This window comes from Periophthalmus magnuspinnatus, chromosome 17, assembly GCF_009829125.3.
Source record: "Periophthalmus magnuspinnatus isolate fPerMag1 chromosome 17, fPerMag1.2.pri, whole genome shotgun sequence".
NCBI classification, from domain to species: domain Eukaryota; kingdom Metazoa; phylum Chordata; class Actinopteri; order Gobiiformes; family Gobiidae; genus Periophthalmus; species Periophthalmus magnuspinnatus.
Window position 1 is genome coordinate 25,085,560 of NC_047142.1, and position 17,831 is coordinate 25,103,390.

At 39.2% G+C, this 17,831-nt stretch overlaps 1 protein-coding gene across 2 annotated transcripts in view; it reads right to left on the minus strand.

Moving 5' to 3' along the window:
* Positions 1-2,340: 2,340 nt before the first annotated feature.
* LOC117384891 (low-density lipoprotein receptor-related protein 8-like) overlaps positions 2,341-17,831 on the minus strand; it is a 62,406-nt gene continuing 46,915 nt past the window's right edge. Inside the window, exons 6-18 of one of the 2 annotated variants that reach the window (XM_033982057.2) lie at positions 16,621-16,743; positions 16,237-16,359; positions 14,433-14,552; positions 13,651-13,776; positions 10,736-10,907; positions 8,632-8,859; positions 7,953-8,071; positions 7,450-7,589; positions 5,532-5,673; positions 4,972-5,124; positions 4,464-4,748; positions 3,730-3,798; positions 2,341-3,123 (exon numbers count right to left, since the gene is read on the minus strand). In XM_033982057.2, the coding sequence (XP_033837948.1) occupies positions 2,801-3,123; positions 3,730-3,798; positions 4,464-4,748; positions 4,972-5,124; positions 5,532-5,673; positions 7,450-7,589; positions 7,953-8,071; positions 8,632-8,859; positions 10,736-10,907; positions 13,651-13,776; positions 14,433-14,552; positions 16,237-16,359; positions 16,621-16,743 (2,123 nt within the window). In that variant the 3' untranslated portion in view covers positions 2,341-2,800. Of the gene's footprint in view, positions 3,142-3,729; positions 3,799-4,463; positions 4,749-4,971; positions 5,125-5,531; positions 5,674-7,449; positions 7,590-7,952; positions 8,072-8,631; positions 8,860-10,735; positions 10,908-13,650; positions 13,777-14,432; positions 14,553-16,236; positions 16,360-16,620; positions 16,744-17,831 lie in introns of both variants that reach the window. The other variant, XM_033982056.2, reaches the window with a different exon arrangement.

Sequence of the window (17,831 nt, forward strand, 5' to 3'; positions counted from 1 at the left end):
GCAACTGAGCATCTCTCCAGACTCTTTTTAGTTACTTTTAGCCCTTTTTCCACCGCTATGAACTATTTACACTTTCGCAAATGACAAATATCTCAGGTCATTACTAGTTAAGTTGTTTCATTATTATTATTATTATTTTAACTCTATAGAACATATTTGACGAGGGACTCCAGAATCTCTTAGTCCTGGGACTTACTGATACTTTAAGGGCAGTCCTAGCTGGCTGTCACACTGTCTATGATTTAATGATCCACAAATGCATAAGCTATTTGATGAATTTACACTTTGTGCCAGTGTTGAAACATCCTCCCTTTAACTTTGCACGTGGCCATTTTGTCATGTTTTAAAAATTAATTAAACTAAAAGAGGACACGGGATATATATTAAAATAGCAAGTATTTACAAGAATAGGAATAAGAAATCCTGCTTTATTTCAGAGCAGCTTTCAACGTGCACTAAAACATGTGGTAGCATGTTTGTTTCTACATTTGCATTCATTAAACATAAAATCATAAATGGAAGAAAATTTGGTGTGACCTTAAATGGCAATATCATTAAGAAATTAATATTGCAAAGAGAATGCTCGGCTGGCTATTTATTATTTTATTATAGTTTTGCCTGGAATGTTCTACAGAATGGCATTATGTTTATTTATTCAGCCTTTTTCTTATAATCGCTTAAAAATCCCTTGTAAAACATGCATTCTCACTGTGAGTGGGGTCTTCTCTGCACAGATCTGTCCTGTAGTCAGAACAGTAAGAGCACCTATAAATCTATTTAAAATGAATAATGGTGAAAAAATCATCACACGGACAGATTTTTGTCACATTTTATATATCAATATATAGAGTTATCCAAAGTAATAATTACAGAAAAATAAGAAAATGGAACCAGTTTGGTCTTTATGTAGTTTACAGCGGTCTCTGTCTCTTTCACTGTGAACAAAATAAACAAAAATCAAAACCAAAGGCACAAAATAACAAACATTAATGTATTAACACTGAAGATTTTGGTCAGAAATACACAGTTTCAAATGGGCCAACATTATAAAAAATTACTCACAGCAAGAACCAACACAAAACCACTTTCAAAAAATCCAGCATAATTTTACAGTGTCCTTTATACAAATAAATTAATAATCAGTCGAGACTTTATCTAAAATCTTATGTACAACTTCTTATACATAACTGTATAATACATTATCAAAAATTGGATTTACAAATCAATGAGTCTAAAATTATCCTCCAAGCTTTCACCAGTCACACTCTCACTCATTTGTTCATTCACTCGTTCATACAGCGTCTCATGCAACTCCACAGTACAGAAGGCATTCTCAGAGGGTTGTGCAACACAGAGCATACGACACAGTTCAGATATGGCTGTGGGATGGATAATAGCACTCACATGCAGAATCACAACAAACGCTCATTTAGAGGTGAAATTAAACAATCCATATTCTGCTCAAAATGATATAAACAAATGCAAATACACACGGGGTATTCTTTTTGTTTGAATACATGTAATTATAAGGTTCTTTCTTGACTTGTTATTCGATACTGAGGCTGAATCATGAATACACATATAAACCACAACCAAACCAGGTCTAAATAACATCAAGACGAGGTCCAAACTCACTGCATTAGGATTGAATTTGATAATAATCATTATTGGTCATTAATAAAAGTCCTAGGCTCTCAGTGCCTATCTTTAGTTTTTCCTGAACATTTTCTTTCCAACAAATAAAGCTTAAATGTATTGATAAACCATAGAACCAATCCTAAATTTTGAACAGGTAATCACATGGATAGGTGAAGACCACACTTTTTTGTTGCACACTAATTAATCGAATAATTTTGTAATATTTCCTTAATATTAACATTGTAATCAACACATTTGTCATACTCATTGCTTTTAGAAACTTAAATTTGATTCAAATGAAAACCCAGTGTAGAGAGAGAAGCAGGTCACAGCCACCCCGTTATGAAGTACAGGACAATGAATGCTGTGCTGTCAGTGGTGAGCTATTATGCATGCTGTGAGTGTTTTCAGAGGCCAAGCGCACACTGTCTCTGTCCTCTGAAGAGACTGCTCCTGACACCTCCGCTCCCAGCTGTAGTTTGTCACAGTGAAAGACAGGTGATCAAAAAATAATGTAAGAAAATAACACGCAGGTATTGCTTATCCCAAAGCACTCATTTTCTAAATACTTAAGAATGTTCATTCAAAAGAACATATCCACTTTCCAAGCACCACTTATTCATTTGTTTAAGTTTTGTCCTTAGTCTTCTGTTAAATAAACAAGATGTAATTCTACTCTGAAGTGAACAGAGCACTACCCAGTTGATGGTTATGGTTCAAACAGATTGTCCTATAAATGCAAACATGGCCTCCTGAAGAGTGTAAATAGCTCAGGGCCCCACCAGGTTTAAAACTGACCCACACAAACAACAATGAACTGTCACATACATACACATATAGCATACACTTTACATCACCACACAGCTGAGTTTTAGCTCAGAGCAATGTAAGCAAAATCTTTAAATGGTTTTCAAATAAATAAAAATTGATAATGCCAAACCTCCCCTCTGGCGTGAGTGGCTAAAATTATAATATCAAGAGGTGAACAAGTCATCTTTATCACAGAAAGCAATTCAGAAATTGCACTGTTGTTTATGTGGAAATTTGCATCTGGCATGGCTCTAATGGCTGCATGTGTTGTACCCTTGGCGTTCTTCGAGTCACTGCTGCGTCCAGCATGTGCGTGTGCCTGAGTGGCCATCTTCCTTTGGGTGGCCCATGTTCACTTAGCGGTGGTTAGCATAGGCTGCTCCGTGTACCAGTGAGTTCCAGGGTCAGGCATACTGCCCCCTAAGGGCAGTGCAATGAACTGAGGGCAGGTGCCCCCTCCTGCTCCCACCACCCCCATGCTGACACCCTGGGGGTAAGGGTGGTGGTGTGTGTGGTGTGCCATGGCGTCAGTCCGGCCGATGTGGATCTCGTCCTCCTCCCCCTCTCCTGTGGTCTTACGATACACGGGATTGTCGAAGTTCATGCTCTTGGTGGAGTTGCGGCGGTAGTTCCTCCAGACCATGTAGACTCCAGCGCAGACCAGCCCAAACACCACTGTGGCAACGATAGGAACTGCATGTGTTTAGCACACAGCGGCAGGGACATGAAGGGCAGCGTTAACAAGGCAAAGAGTCCATGAGATGACACACGGTGAGAAGCACAGTCATGCAGCGGGGGGGAGGCGGGGCTATAATCAGGGGTGGGAATCATGGGACAGAGGAACAGGGCACTGCACATGTGTGGGTCCCGGATGTGTTCAGTCAAAATAGATTTTTTTGGATGCATAACAAAAAAAATACATGTTAAAATGGCTAAAGTCTGAGTTTACTAGATTTGAGCAGAAATGTCTAAATGGAGGTCAGTGATTGATATCGTGTATAACATGACATTTATGTTTCATGTAGAGAATAAATATATCTACTGATCAGGCAGCCCTAAGGTGCCAGCAGAACCCAGCACAGCAGCAGGAGCAGTAGCACAGTGTGGGTGAATAATGCAGTGATGTCACACAGAGAAGAGCTGGGGGCCAGGCTTCTCTCATGAGCTGCACAGGGTCAGAGGGACACAAACACTGGGGCCTTGGGCAGAGGCAGATTGCAGCTTAACTCAGTGCTACAGGCCTTTACTGCAGTCACCCACATTCACACAGAGCACACTCACCAATGGGGATGACCACTCCCAGGACCGCTACTGTCAAGTTCTCTCCCAGGAGGAAATGCTCACCTCCCGCTGTAAAAAGACAGACTTAGCATTAGCATAAGGTACCAGTGACGCTAACACAACTGACAGTGTGTATGAAGCATAACTGAAGATAAGAAAAGTCTCGTATAAAGCGTGGCATTTCATGAAAGATAGAATGAATAAACGGCAGGCACTGATAATGCATCCGTGTCTGAAAGGAGTGTTTGAACAGAACTGGTGGAATCGGATCCCTCTGATGAGCCGTTGGTATTTGGTGCATTACCGCGGGCTGTGACCTTGGCAGAGGCATGATGTTCTCCACCTCTTTCATATGCCTCATTAGACTCCAGTGTCACCCACAGCCCATGTTTTAAAAGCATGTGTTCCTTTATGTCTACAATTTATTAATCCTAAAATGACAGTTTACTGGGACAGCTGAATGAACATTACAGAAGTACTAAAAAGAGGCACCTGCCTGGCTGCTTAGTGGAAATACACTTTTCTTGTTCTTTTTATCTCATTATCAACAGCAAAGAAAGTTCTGGGGTAAGTAAAATAACTACTTTTATTGGCAACAAAAGGTCTCTCCATTTCACACAGATTCAAGGTCACTTATCAAATGAAGCTGATAAAATAGAAATTAAGTGAGTAGTTTTATTCTTGTTTTATTCCGTAAGTTTAAAATGGCAGTTTGTTATTGTATTTGAACTTACAATGCTGAGACACACTGCTGTCTCCTGCTGATGTGGTGGGCATGACCATGGCTGTGGCTGTGGAGTGTGAGCCGAGTGCCTTAGACTCCTCTGACGGGACAGGCTTTAGCGATGGGAGCGGCGTGAGGGGCTCCAGAGACGTAGGGGGCGCCGTGGTGAGGTGTGAGGCAGTGTCAGCCTGAGAGTATCCACCAGAAGGAGTGGTCAAATCTTCCCCTGCTGCAGTGGTTGTGCCTGGAGTTACTTCGACAGAGGGTGTTGGGGTGACCACCTTTCTGGGTACTCCTGATCAGACAAAAAAATGCTCTGTATTGAAAGATCGTTTGAAATACTTTAAGAAACAATAATAATAATTTAAGATTTTGGAAGCAAAAAAACAATTAAGTGGTTCATGATTCAAGCTGTAATTTGTGAGTTTTCATCCTTGTAACATGACCATATACTATGTGCTCATTATGTGTTCATGCTTGATTTAAACAACTTTCAGTAAATAGCAGGAAGTTCTCACCTGGCACACAGCCCCTCATGTCCGGGCCTAGGTCCTGTCCATCAGGGCAAGCGCAGGTGTATTTGGGGGAGTGCTCTGTAATCTGAGGAGCCTTCAAACACAGGTACTCACAGCCGCCGTTTGCCACACTGCCAAGATTACAGCTGTCTGGACCTGTAACAAATCACATATGGACAGAAAACAAAACCAGGATTTAAAGAATTGCAAAGAGGTTCCATTACTTATTTAAATTTATACATTTGAACAATATAGATCTCAGCTTGGACTGTCTTTACAACAGTGCCTTGTCATGTTACATTTAAAGAATAGTGATGACATACATTGAAAGATATTACACTTTAAAATAACTGGTAGTGACATAAAAGTAAAGGGATGAAAAAGAAACATCTTCATGTTCTGATCAAGCTTTGATGCTTTAACCACATTCGCCGGCCTTGTCATTATTCATTCATAGTGCCAGTCCCACATGTATCCGCAGAGGAAATTTGTTCATAGGGATGTGACTTGAAAGTATTCAGTGACAAGTCTTTGATAAAATGACAATAAAAAAAAAAGCAAACCTGGAGGCTGTCGGAGCTGGTGGAAGACTACAATGTCGTGAGGGTCGTTGAGGTTTTCGGCCAGTGTGTGGATGTCCTGCCCCGTGAGCCTGTTGGCCATAAAGACTGCTGCTCTGTCTCGGTCAGTCCAGTATATTCGATCCTGAGAGGGGAAAAAGGAGGAAAAAGTTACTTAAACGTATCTAATGTAAAGCTATAACAGAGTAAAGTATGTCAGTATGTATATAAGTATTTATGGAACCATGTCATCAGCCGTTACATTAGGTTAATATCCTTTCTATTTGAGATTTTGATTGTGAGTCATGGTCTAATATGCAGACTAGTATCAATCTTGACTGCACGGAGACAAACATTTGTTTATTTTTTTCTGATGTCTTGAGCTGTCAGGTTTTGAATAAGTGATTATTTTAACCAGCTGAAAAATAAGCGGACTTTCTTTTCACACTTTAGCACTAAGCTGTGATGGACTTTGTAGCACAGTGAATTATTATTCACTCATACATTTATTCATGAAAACAATAGCATTTGGAAGCTGACATTTTTTGCTGCATCTTTCAAAAACAACAGAGAAATTGTGACTAAGTGGTGAGACAACAGACCTCAAAACATTGTTTATTTGTGTCAAGTCTACAGAGTACAACACCACTGCCTGTCAAAATACACCAATATGAGCTCAATAAGATAATCCTGGTGCATGTAGAGCAGGGAGCCTAACATGCTCAACAGGAAGGTCACCTTGTACTATATGTAGTCACAGTGAGCCAGCAAACACAGATCGATGCCTCTATGCATTATGGAGGAGGAGGATCTATCTGATTTCAAGCAGAGTAAAGTAAGAAAACATGGAAGATTTATGTGAACACATCATTCAAAAAACAGACAAGACATTCAGGTAAACATCTTCCATAAAGAGTTCACAGAACATTGGTCAGACTTTGTTGTGCTGAAGTATTCAAAGGGTCACAGCAAAAGCATCTCAAAGAACAACACAGGTGACTTCTCTCTAAAAAGAATAGAGAGTATAGTTTGGTGTTTCCTCCTGAGAGTAATGCCTCCATGTGCAGTCGCACTGCACTGTAAGTAATGAAGGTCGAGTCAACAAATATTTAAGCCCAACATCAAACACAGAAATCTGTAAAGAAAATGTATATAATATATATATAATACATTAATAATACATACGTTTGACAAATACAAAATATTTTATTTTATTATACAAATAAACTTTTTTAAATGGACGTCTTTCTTTATTGGCTATCGCCCCTTTATATGTTATATTTAAGGATTTGAGAATTTGCATTTATGTGCTGTATCGAGTGCACTCACTGCCAGCTCAATCCTTGTTATCTTGGCTCATCAGAGGTATAATACTCCCTAAAGCAGAAAGTATAGGTAGAGTGGACCAGAGATGACTGGAATAGACTGCAATGGACAACACTATCACAATAGCTTGAGGGTTCATGTCTCTGAGTACTGGGTCCTGTGCTGGTGGTACTTATAAACTTCTTCTGAGCTAGAACTCCAGCGTCATGCCACTTCTGCCAACTCTCAGGCTACTTCAGTTTATTCTAAAAATCTAAAAACAAATAGCCAATTTCTGTCATCAAACTGCAGGCATTACAATACCCCACAATCATAGAAGAAAACAGAAGTACAGAATGAACTAGGAATGGAACGACACACAGTTCTCACGTGATGAGACACGAGATCAGGTCCACAAGAACAAGACAATATTTTGGCAATTTTTGCTCCATAATTTTTTATGTATCTTATTTTATAGTTTTGCTGTTATTGTAATACAACTTCTCAATGCAACACGGCAGCATTAACCCTTTGAAAGAAATTCTCACAAGATAATTTTCCTCATGTTCCCATCCCTAATTAAGATGAATCAAAACATTTTTCAACACAAACCAACCTCAAAAACAGCCAGGGCGTAGGGGTGTCCCAGCCTCTCCGCAGATGACAGATGGGTCCTGCGGTGCGCCCCGTTCAGATCCACACTGGAGATGTGGTGCAGCTTGGAGTCTACCCAGTACAAGCGTCTGTTGGCCACATCTGAGAAAAATACACACACACACACACGCATAACCAGTGCACTCACAGGACGTCCCTAAGCCCAGCAGAAATTGATTGTCTTTGCGGTAAGCACTGCTGCACTCTGACCAACAAATCCCTTTAGGTAATATTGATCGCCTTTTAAAATGTCAGTTTCTCGCTATTAAATCCACCTCAGCTCCCAACTGTGTCCACCTATGAGCTTTCAAACTGTTCAAAAATTAATCACCAAAAAGTGTGATCAATGAAAAAAATCTATGTCTACTTTAATAAACTTCTATAATTAAATCATTTATTTTCATTTTCCAATTTACAGGCGATTGTAGATAATTCTGTAGCAGTGTCCTGAGTCCACCTTCTTACCTAATGTGATTCCATTGGGCCATTCAATGTTATCAGCCACCAGCACCTGACGATCCACTCCATTCATACCGGCTTTCTCAATCTTCGCTCGAGTGCCCCAGTCAGACCAGTACATAAAGCTACAACAGAAAGTTTAAAGAATGTAATTTTTACTGTATTTAGATGTTTTCTGTCTAAATTACACGTGAAAATTAACGTAACACATAACAACCAAAGAATACAATGCAATTGTTAATCAGGAGCTGTGGATTCAGCACCATCTGCTTCCAATCCTGTTTAAGCCTCATTCATTCACTCACATTGGATGTGTTTCACAAAAAGTATATATATAAAAACAATGAGAAATCTGTATGCTACATTTGACTCATTTTTTTTTAATAACTGTTCCCTTTGCTTGTTGGTATTAAGAAATGTTTTCATATTGCATTTTTTTTTATCTACAGTGTCCAAATATTTTCCCTTATGGATCAGTACGTTTGACATAGTCTGTTTTGTTTTGACAACAGGAAGATCTGATAGCATGTTGCTCACTAACCAGAGTGGTTTTACACCCCTTTATGTCCACACTGTTGTGTGTCCTTAGGTAAGAGAACTCACTTACATTGCTCAGAGCTTACATGTCACAACCAGCCTAATATTGATTTATCTATAATTCTATAAGGAAGGTATCAGTTTGTACCCGTGGTGAGGGTCTAAGGCGATAGCTCGCGGCTCGCTCAGGTCGGTGTTGATCAGGACTCGTGTCTTGGTTCCGTCCACGGAAGCCACAGAGATGGACTTGTCCCCAGAATCTGTCCAGTACAGATTGTGTTGGAGCCAATCCAGAGCCAGGCCCACAGGCATCTGCAGCAGAGAGTCCACCAGGGGGACCTGCTGGGACGGGTCACTGGCCTCATGGATGAAAGCACTGCAAGAAGAAAAGATGGAGGTATGATCAGAAGGACAGTGGGGGATAGGTCACTGTGTACTTTACAGATGACAGATATTATACAAACAGGGAAGCATATTATAAGTAAAGTGATAATAATTTGAAAAAGCTTATCTAAGGCAATAATACTAAAACATTTTGAATAGAGTTTAATTTTGATACCAAAAGGACTAAGGAAAGCTTGGGTTCAATCTAGATTCAATAAAATGAATAAAGTTTGAATGGTAGAGAATAAAGTTTGAATGGTATGCCCATAAGATAATATAGTGCAAAGAAAATGACTCAGATATCACAGCCAAATCTCTTTTCCAATCAGTTATACTGTATATTGAGTAAAAACACATTTAACAGTCTCTTACAGTCTGGTAACTTCAGTGTATACTCAGTGGCGCCTCAGCTTGCTTTTCCTTATTATTTGCTAATAACAGTACTTACAAAAGAACCATGGTATATATAGTGACAGTTACTGACTGCAAATTATTCTATTAAAAGCTCTGGGGAACAGTTCAGTAAGCACATAAATAACAACCAAGTAAACAAAATGAAGACTTATATTCTCAGTGTGAATTTATCAAAATTGTCAGGGGTGTAGAAGGAAAATAAAACACCAGGTAACAGTCGAATAGCATTTTCAAGTGTCTGAACACGTAGTTTAAAATCACAAAGCAGCACCGTAGTGTATGTGCTGAGAGTATCAATTCATCATGGCCCCTGTGCGATTAAGAGGGGAGGCAGTGGGGAGTGGACTGCTGTCTTCAGGCCAGACATTGACCAGGGGTTGTGCGGAGGTCGTAGTGCGTCACAGGTAGAACACTTATCAGAGTAGACAAGGCCCCCGTCAGCGCTGCCCCAGACTGCTAATGACTTGGCCCCTGCTATAGGTGTGAGGTGGTGCAAGTGAGGGGCCAAGCAGAGGTGCAACTTTAACAGAAATTACAATTTTGAGTTTCCCCAGAGAACATTTTCCTTAATATCCACTTTGTAAAGAGAACATGGTGCTCCAATTAGAGGGCACGTGGGGAAAGGACACATTTGAGATAACAATGGGATGAGTGTGTTCACTACGTCAAGTGCATGAGAATAACTGTACTCCACCAGTCGTAATGTGAAGCCAGATTATAGCTATTTGAAAAAAGATATTAAAGATTGGTAATTAAAAATATTGCACAGGAGGAGAAATACAATACAAGACTGAACAGTTATTAAACATGTCTTTGTAATTAATGTTGTCAATATGAACATTTTATGAATCCCATAAAAATCAAGCCCGTTTTTCAGTAATTCTAAGCATACAAATCTCAGCTAGTGAGCAGATGATTTGCTCTGGCGACTCTGCACAGGGAAAATGAAATAGTAATTTACTGATTATGGATTTGTTGTTAGGATGACAACAAACAATTATTGCAGTTGACTAATCAGCAATTATATTTTCGATCAGTCTAATAGTCAAATTATTATTTCTATTGAACTTTGAACATTTTTCAAAACATAATTTACCCCATTTAAGCAAAAACGCTTTTTATTAATACAAAAATATCTAGTCACATTTTGATGTGTGCTGTTTTTTGTGTCTTTTAATGTTGAATTAGTCATTTAGTTATTTCTGAATTTGAATAGTAACAAGTATTTCACTTAGTGGCTGCCACCAAAATCATTACAAATAGGTACTGAATTAAAGCTTCACCTATGTCATACACTCTTAATATTTAATTAACCAATTCATATAATTATCTCAATTTTTCAGTCTTCACATTTACTATTGACAAGATTTAATTTGAAGAGTCAGTGCAGTTTTGTGTCAACTGTAATATCAAAATAAAGAACAAATTCTCAAACACGTCTGGCAGGGATTTACCTGTAGATCTTCCTGTGAAAGCGGTCACACCAAAACACCCTGTTATTGGCCACATCCAGGTCTAGAGCCACGACGTTCTTCTGTGTCGACGCCACTTGACTGTACTCGCGCTTCCCCAGGTCCAACCTCCTGATTTCATGACGATTGGTAAACAACAAGTACGGGCTTTTACCTGGAAACACACAAGATCAGTTTATAATCACAGATAATTTGGCTATTACTGGTAATTATTATGATAGGGCTTAATAAGATGTGACAGCCCCTTCAGTGCGTAATAGCAACTGGAAGAAAAGTTACATTCTACATTATTTGGAGGGCGGTAATCAAGCCAAATCCGTGATGCAATGTTAACAGAGGAGTTCAATAGAGTCCTTTGCCAACAAGAGCTGGAAGACAATATTCTGTGATTAAAAAGTGCTGAGTATCACTGTGGTATTGATTGTGTCCTCATGCATTATTAAGTCTACACGTCTTGCTAGTTCCAACAAATATAGTTCAGTGGAACCTTTGTATTCATATGAGCAGCTTTTTCTACAAGCTGCCAGTACACACATAACATACACATAAGACACTGGGCCAATAAGAAAACAAGCAAAGAATACCTGCAAGTTTCACTCTGTAAAGACTTGTAATCTGATTTGAATTCGTGACCAGATTAAAAAACAGATCGACCAATTAAACGCCATTTAAAGATAATTGTCATTTGCTGATTAAGGGAGCAGACGGTGATTACGTCTCAAGGCAGATAAACAAATAGAATCAATGCAGATACATGAGCTGTGCAGGGAGAATGTGGCAGGAAGACCACAGTTTTACCAATGAGATTCTTTCTATACACTGTATTTCACCTAGATAGCCACACTTTGATATATGTTTTCTCTAACACAACTCTAATTTTAACAATAGTGTGTTAGGGTGCAATCTATTGTACTAACTATTAACTTCGGTCAGTTGTTTTAGGTTGTTATTTTCTGATTTTAATGATATTGGTGTTCAAAATCCTCCAAAATGTTCTAAAGGGTTTAAGAATTACTACAAACAATTATTCAAAGACTATTCAATTCGACAACCATTTCTAGTCCCCCCTTTATAAGAGCTCGCATACCCCCAGGGGTCCATGTATCCCTGGTTGGGAAACACTGAGTTAAGCCCTAGACATACAAAGACAACAAATTACTCTGACTGCTACTCTTTTTGGGATTAAATTGAGTCATCAAAGGGCCCATATTACGCTATTTTCTGATCTATGTTATAATGTTGTTTTCTCATCAACAACATACCTGGAGTTAAGTTTTGTTTCATTCCCATATGTTTAACACACAAACCCTTCATATTTAGGTTGAGTGATGTCATGTGGTAGTACAGGAAGTGAGCCACCGTGTTTTAAAACTGCATACATCTTCACTAGAATCATTTGGGTACTATCAGCACTGGAAATGCCAATCTCTGCTTAACTAAAGGTAAAGGACTTGCTTACTTGAAAACTACCGCTTCATGACATCACAAGGTAGAACAGAGCATTTTGAGCTTTGGAGATGTAGAGAGACTAATAATAAAGGATGACTCAACTCCATGTATGTTTTTGACAAGGTAACAGCTTTAAAACATGGCTTAAAGCTCACAAGAGTCCATTTTGCATAATATAGGACCTTTAATTCACCAAACGCAAGTACGTCATTGACCGTGTGAAGAAGATAAACAATGGTAACACAGTGAGAGCACACAAATTCCACTTTTGAAGAAACAATCTGATGTTCCTCCTTGCCTCCATGTGATCCGTATAGATGGTCACCTTTGTCTGGTAACATCTATATTAAGCTTCTTTGCTCCTGACACTGCTCTGTAATGGGACCCCAGCGGGAGCCAGTTATCTCCAGAGGGTGATATGGAATTCTCTCATTAAAAGGCAGCTACCTCCAATGACAGTCCGTCCCAAAACCTTCCTAACCCACTATGATACACCAAACATGACTGCGCTGCCATGGACTTCCTCTGTCTCTTTCACTTTCATTTGAAAAAGTGTCCATTAAACTGACAATACTTTCAACCCCCTTTAAGAGAAAATTGCTCCCCTGCTGTTTACAGACTGTGAAGGCTACAGTTGCTTTGATCCAGCAAAAGCCAAACGCTGTTACTGTTGTATTCAGTGATTTTTAGACACTTTTTCCCGGGCCACAAAAAACTGCGAGCCAACTCTGAAATAAAACTGGCACAGCGGGTTGATCAACATACAAGCGGCCAAGGAACTCTCAAATGTAAACTTAGCTTCCATGTTGTAGAGCATTGGAAATTTTATCAGCTCATTTTAATTGAGGCGAATGAAATCAACATTTGACATCTATGGGGAGTAGCAAATTTGGCTCGCCTCTTTCTACTTAATAATTAATTAGGCTGTCTGAGCAAAATGGAGTGTAAACATGTGAAGTGACCCCTAAAATCCTCTAGACGAAAGCTGCTGGACACAGTTTTGGGTCAAAGAAAATTAATTGGCCTCTTAGCAGTTCACTTGTTCAGAGTTATTTTCAGCTGTTGTCAACAACCCAAAAGCAAAAGCAAATTAAATGTAGTGTAATTAGCCCCCATTGGGACAAAGCTAGGTGCCTCTAAAGAAAAACCCTGGCTCATTATAAGTGTTCGACACAGCTCAGCACTCCAGTTTGTCACACCTCAATGTGTCTAATAGGATGCGACAGGTGCGAGGAACAGGCAAACTTTGTATTTATCCTGGGGATGCCATTTTGGAAGCGTTTAGCAAATAAGTGTGAATAAAAGCACCTGAACAACTGATGGTTATGGTAGAAAAAGAGCATGAGGTTACATTATTATTGAAAACAAGATAATAACAAAAAATGTATCCAAACTCTAAACTGCTTTTGTAATGAGTTGTAAAACTTTGAATTTGTGTTGGTGCTCACCTTCAGCTTTACAGGTCTTTGTGACAGGATCCATCTCATATCCTTCATAACATTCACACTTAAAATCGCCCTTGTAGTTTATGCAGATCTGGCTGCAAGCATTTGGATTCTCACACTCGTCAATATCTGCAAAACAGAAGAACAGTTCAGTCCTAATAAATATTTTAGTTAAATCTACAAAATATCAAATGAGAAAATGTAAAATGCCACTGCGACCTTGAGTTGGCTTAAGGTGTTTTAGCTACAGAAGGTGTGAAGGATATTCAATGTGTGATGGTGTGAAAAGCTTTTTTTTCCTGTGAGACTGACATTTTGGACACGTTTGGTCAGCCAGCCCACCGACTGTATCTGTGTCCATCAGTATCTAAGTATGGTGTGCTCTGCAGGTGCCTTCCTCTGCAGCTGAGATGGGCATATATATTCTACCCTAACATGATATTCAAAATAAAGAACAATTAAATATGGTCCATACGATGAAAACATAGACCCACACAATACAATTTCAAACGCAGATCTAAAATTATATTACAGTCTGCTTTTCTTGTAAAGGGTAGTGCCATCTGCTTGTTTGATGCACATGTAATTGAATATATGTTAGACAGAACTGTTAAATGACATACTGAACATGCCAGGCAAAGCAACAGCATCTCCATAGAGACGAGCAAGTGTCTGACCACTCACTATGAAAAATACTTCTTAGTGCACCTTTAATTTTAGTGTTTATTCACATTTCTATAATGTGGTCAGCCAGTAGAATCACTGGTGGATATTTCTTCACTTACCTCCACAGGTCTTTTTGTCCAGCAGCTGATAACCTGCAGGGCACTGGCACTCATAGCCGATTGGTCGATCCATGCACACATGAGAGCAGCCGCCATTGTTGATCATGCACTCGTTTAACCCTAGAAAAAAAACAAAACAAAAAACAAAACAAAAAACAATTGAATGAGGATTTTATATAATGATGTACTCCAATTCTTATCTCACATTACACAAAACATGTTGTCGAGGAACAGTAAAAAAATTAATGCTGTAATCTGTAACTATGAATTTTTAAGAGACACACCATCTTAGTGCAGAGCGAAAGAGTCAATGAATCAGACTTTAAGGCAATTTTTAATGTGTGAATTAAAGAAATTCTGTGACTAGGCAGCAAAAGTACAACAAAACATCATTTCACTGACTTAACACTGGAGTTTGGGCTCTAAGAGAAGGTTTTGTGTGAATCGAGAGAATGAAGCTGTATTATAAATCTAAGTGAGAAAAATGTTTATCAGGAAATAACATATTGATTCCTTTGACCGTTGCTGAGGTGATGAGATGCAAATTGATCAGGTATGCTACTTAATGACGGAAAAATCTCCCATTTGTTTACTCTACCAGAAGAGTCAAGATGTTCTTGATGTAACATTTTAAATAATACTTTCAGATTGGATGCTAGGATGAAAAAAAACTAAAAGGTGGCCATACTCAAAGCACATTTCAACCACACTTTCAAAGTAGATGCTGAGTGCAGCAAATGCCAACTTTAAAATCCCTTTTCCAATTCAGCTGGAAAGCCTCGAGTCAACTCACTCTCATTGCTCCAATTTTCTTGGTTTTCCTTCCACAGTTAGGAGCAGAATATATGCAGAATGTATAGGGTTTTTAAGACAAGGCTTACAGCTAAGAAACACTTCACTATAGAAAAATATACATGGTACTGTGTTTTCATGGACACTCATGTACAGGTAGACAGTATGTCCTCTGAGGAGATAAACATGATGTCTGAGAGCTCTCCACCTCCGTCTTCACCATGGCAACCCTTATACTTGCAATACTTCCTGTTTGTTTCTGAGAGGTGCAGAGGTAAATGAATGATCGAGAAGGCCATTATCACTAATAAGACAGCACACAAAACAAGATTTTCCAATAACAATTAACATTTCATTATTTCACCTCAGAATTGCTTCTTTAAGTGTTTATTTTTTTCCAGTTGGGGAACATCTTGCAAGTGAACAATTGAGTGAGCTGAGCGATGAGCAAGGTGTGTGTGGACATGGTTTTAATGAGCTGTGAACAGGACCTGAGCTGTGGTAAAGAGGAATCAGAGACAGGGAGGATGGATGGACAGAGGGCAGACCACATGGGAGGGAAGTAGCAGATTTGCAGATTTCTGAAATAGCAATTTTGGTCATGCTATCTCCTCTCTCCTGCTTGAGGTCGGTACACTCAGCCAGCTGTCACTTTGCCTTCAAAAACGTAAGTTTCTAGTTAATATGACGTGACCAAGCTCATTCTCCCATGTTACATGTTTAGCTATGAGTTACAGAACTGGCACACACCCACTTTGGATTTTATAAGGGCTTCTTATATGATCTTAGTTGCATTCATTTTCCTTGTTTTTGTTCCCTCAGTCAAAAGCCATTATGTAAGTGTATGAAGGGGCTATGTCTGAAAAATGAACATCCTCAGTGGAGGCAAATATGAGAGCTGCTTAAAACATGTTCTGATTCCTTTTATATATGATGGATCAGAATGTGGGCATAGCTCATTCAAAAGCTATTGTGCTGCTATATTTTAAATACAAAAGCTCTGATGCCTTACCACATTCTTTCTTGGGCTCATCCGATCGGTCCTTGCAGTCCTTGTGTGAGTCACACACCTTGGAGCTGTCAATACACTCTCCATTCTTACAAAGAAACTTCACGGGGCCCTCACATTTTGTAGCTGAAAAATAGAAATGCAAATTAGCCTGTGTGTATGGATATATTTCCTAAGCCACAAAAACATTCAGTAACCAAAAATGTAATATGATTTTGAGGCATGTCATTTTCACAGTAGAAAGGTTTAATTTCCTGCAGAAAATGATTCATTGAAGACAGAGGAAGCCAGTCAAAAAAAGAACAAAATACTATGATCCAAAACAAACCACATGTTTCATAATTTCAGATGCAGACACTGTAGCGCACCACTGGTAAAGAGCCTCACCGTTGACACATCCGGACTCATCGCTGTGGTCCAGACAGTCGTGGACTTTGTTGCACTGTTTGGTGCCGTGGATACAGGAGCCGTCACCGCACTGGAACTCATCGGGACGACAGGTTAGCAGGGCTGTGGAGACGCAAAGTGGTTAGGATGAAAATCTCTCTAAAGCGAAACAATTGTTCTGCTACTGCTTGGTGTGTGCAATACAACACCACAAATGGAAGATGCCAGACGTTTACAAAGCGCAAATGAACAGTTTTCTGGATTGCCACTGCCTTTAACTTCAACCATGACCTAACTTCTTGGTGTTGTTAAATTATTCACAATTTCATTTTTATTTATTTTTTTTTGTACAGGTTCAATCCTTTTAAAATGTGAAATGCTACATACACAGTTAACCTGCTCCTACTGTATCTGACAAATGTTTCTCCATATTACAAAGACTGGAGTGGCAGGTGGACGCCATAGAAAATAACATTACCAACACAAGCTCTGAGAAGCTTTTCATCAACATAGGTCCTGCGCCCATATAACTCCCCTCTAAACCGCACTAAAAGGCAATATACATGGCTGAGGGCTGTGTGATTTAGTGTTATCACTGGGCAACCAGGACAGAGGGGGCGTAATAGGATAGAGCTTGCACCAGTTCATTGAAATGGCCAAACCACAGACACGTACTATATACGCATTCGAAAACTCATTTTCTTCTCCTACAATCTAAAAGATTGATCTGGAGATTTGCAAATAAGTCAATGTTTCATGCTCTGGTTATTTCACACATGGGAAAATAAAATGGCTGCTTTATAGCAACCACGGACCCACACGAAGCTAACAATGTCTGCACCCCTCTGTAACCTAACAAGACAGATATTCCTCGTAGAAGCAGCGTTAATGACACTTGTGGGTGTTAGATGTGGGCGTCTTGATAACGAATGGTACAACTATCACAGATTCACAGACAGCAGAGTGAGGAAAGAGACTCCTTCAGCCATGACCATTTAATAAGCAAAACCTGTTTCATCACAAGGCCACATCTTTAATAGGCCTTTGTCAACAAAAACTCATTTAAACACCGCAGTCAATTGATAACAAAGCAAGAGGGAATGATGTTCTTGTTCAAATAAAAATGCCTACTGGTCACAGTTAACATTTTTATGTATTTACAATTTATTCTGAAACTATCATGTGTTCAATCTGAGTGAACTGAACTTAAG